The sequence below is a fragment of the Penaeus monodon genome, chromosome 24 (assembly GCF_015228065.2).
Source record: "Penaeus monodon isolate SGIC_2016 chromosome 24, NSTDA_Pmon_1, whole genome shotgun sequence".
NCBI lineage: Eukaryota > Metazoa > Arthropoda > Malacostraca > Decapoda > Penaeidae > Penaeus > Penaeus monodon.
Window position 1 is genome coordinate 36260614 of NC_051409.1, and position 552 is coordinate 36261165.

Consider the following 552-nt stretch of genomic DNA (forward strand, 5'->3'; position numbering starts at 1 on the left):
AAGTCTTTAATATAATTTCATCAAATTTCCTATCCAGTTCAGTTATTTTAAGTTTGTCATGTATAGTAAACTGAAAATATTTAAAGTTGCCTCAGATTATTTTCTGCTTCAATATTTTGTTCAGTTAATATTATGAATATATTTTTTGTTTTGTGTGCATGCAACCTTTGAAATTATTCTTCAGTGCATGATTCTGATTTTAATTAGTGAATTATTTGCCTGTGCAACTATGAACATTTGTTTCTTCAAATGCCTTACTCTTTATTTTATATTTTGTGTTGTCCTCTCATTAACTTTTTTGTTTGCATGTTTGTCATTAGTTTGTCTAACTGTCAATCTAACAGTTCGTCTAACAGGTCTTCTAACAGTTCGTCCCTCAGTGTTGGCCTCCCTGGATCCCTAACAGGGGCGCGTCCAAAAAAGATGCACCTTCGCATTACCATTCCTGGACGCAGGTTGGAATCTCCCGTTATATATATTTATTTGTTTGTGTGTGAGATTATGCCCCTCTTTGGCAATCAGCTGTATGCCCGGCTTCAGATGATTTCTCTG

General features: G+C 34.6%; 1 protein-coding gene across 1 annotated transcript in view; it reads left to right on the top strand.

The window, feature by feature from the left end:
• The window catches only part of LOC119588756, a gene marked incomplete in the record, with an annotated part of 62293 nt that overhangs the window by 17414 nt on the left and 44327 nt on the right, over positions 1–552 (top strand). Inside the window, 1 exon segment of the mRNA XM_037937395.1 lies at positions 345–455. Within this exon segment, the coding sequence (XP_037793323.1) occupies positions 345–455 (111 nt within the window).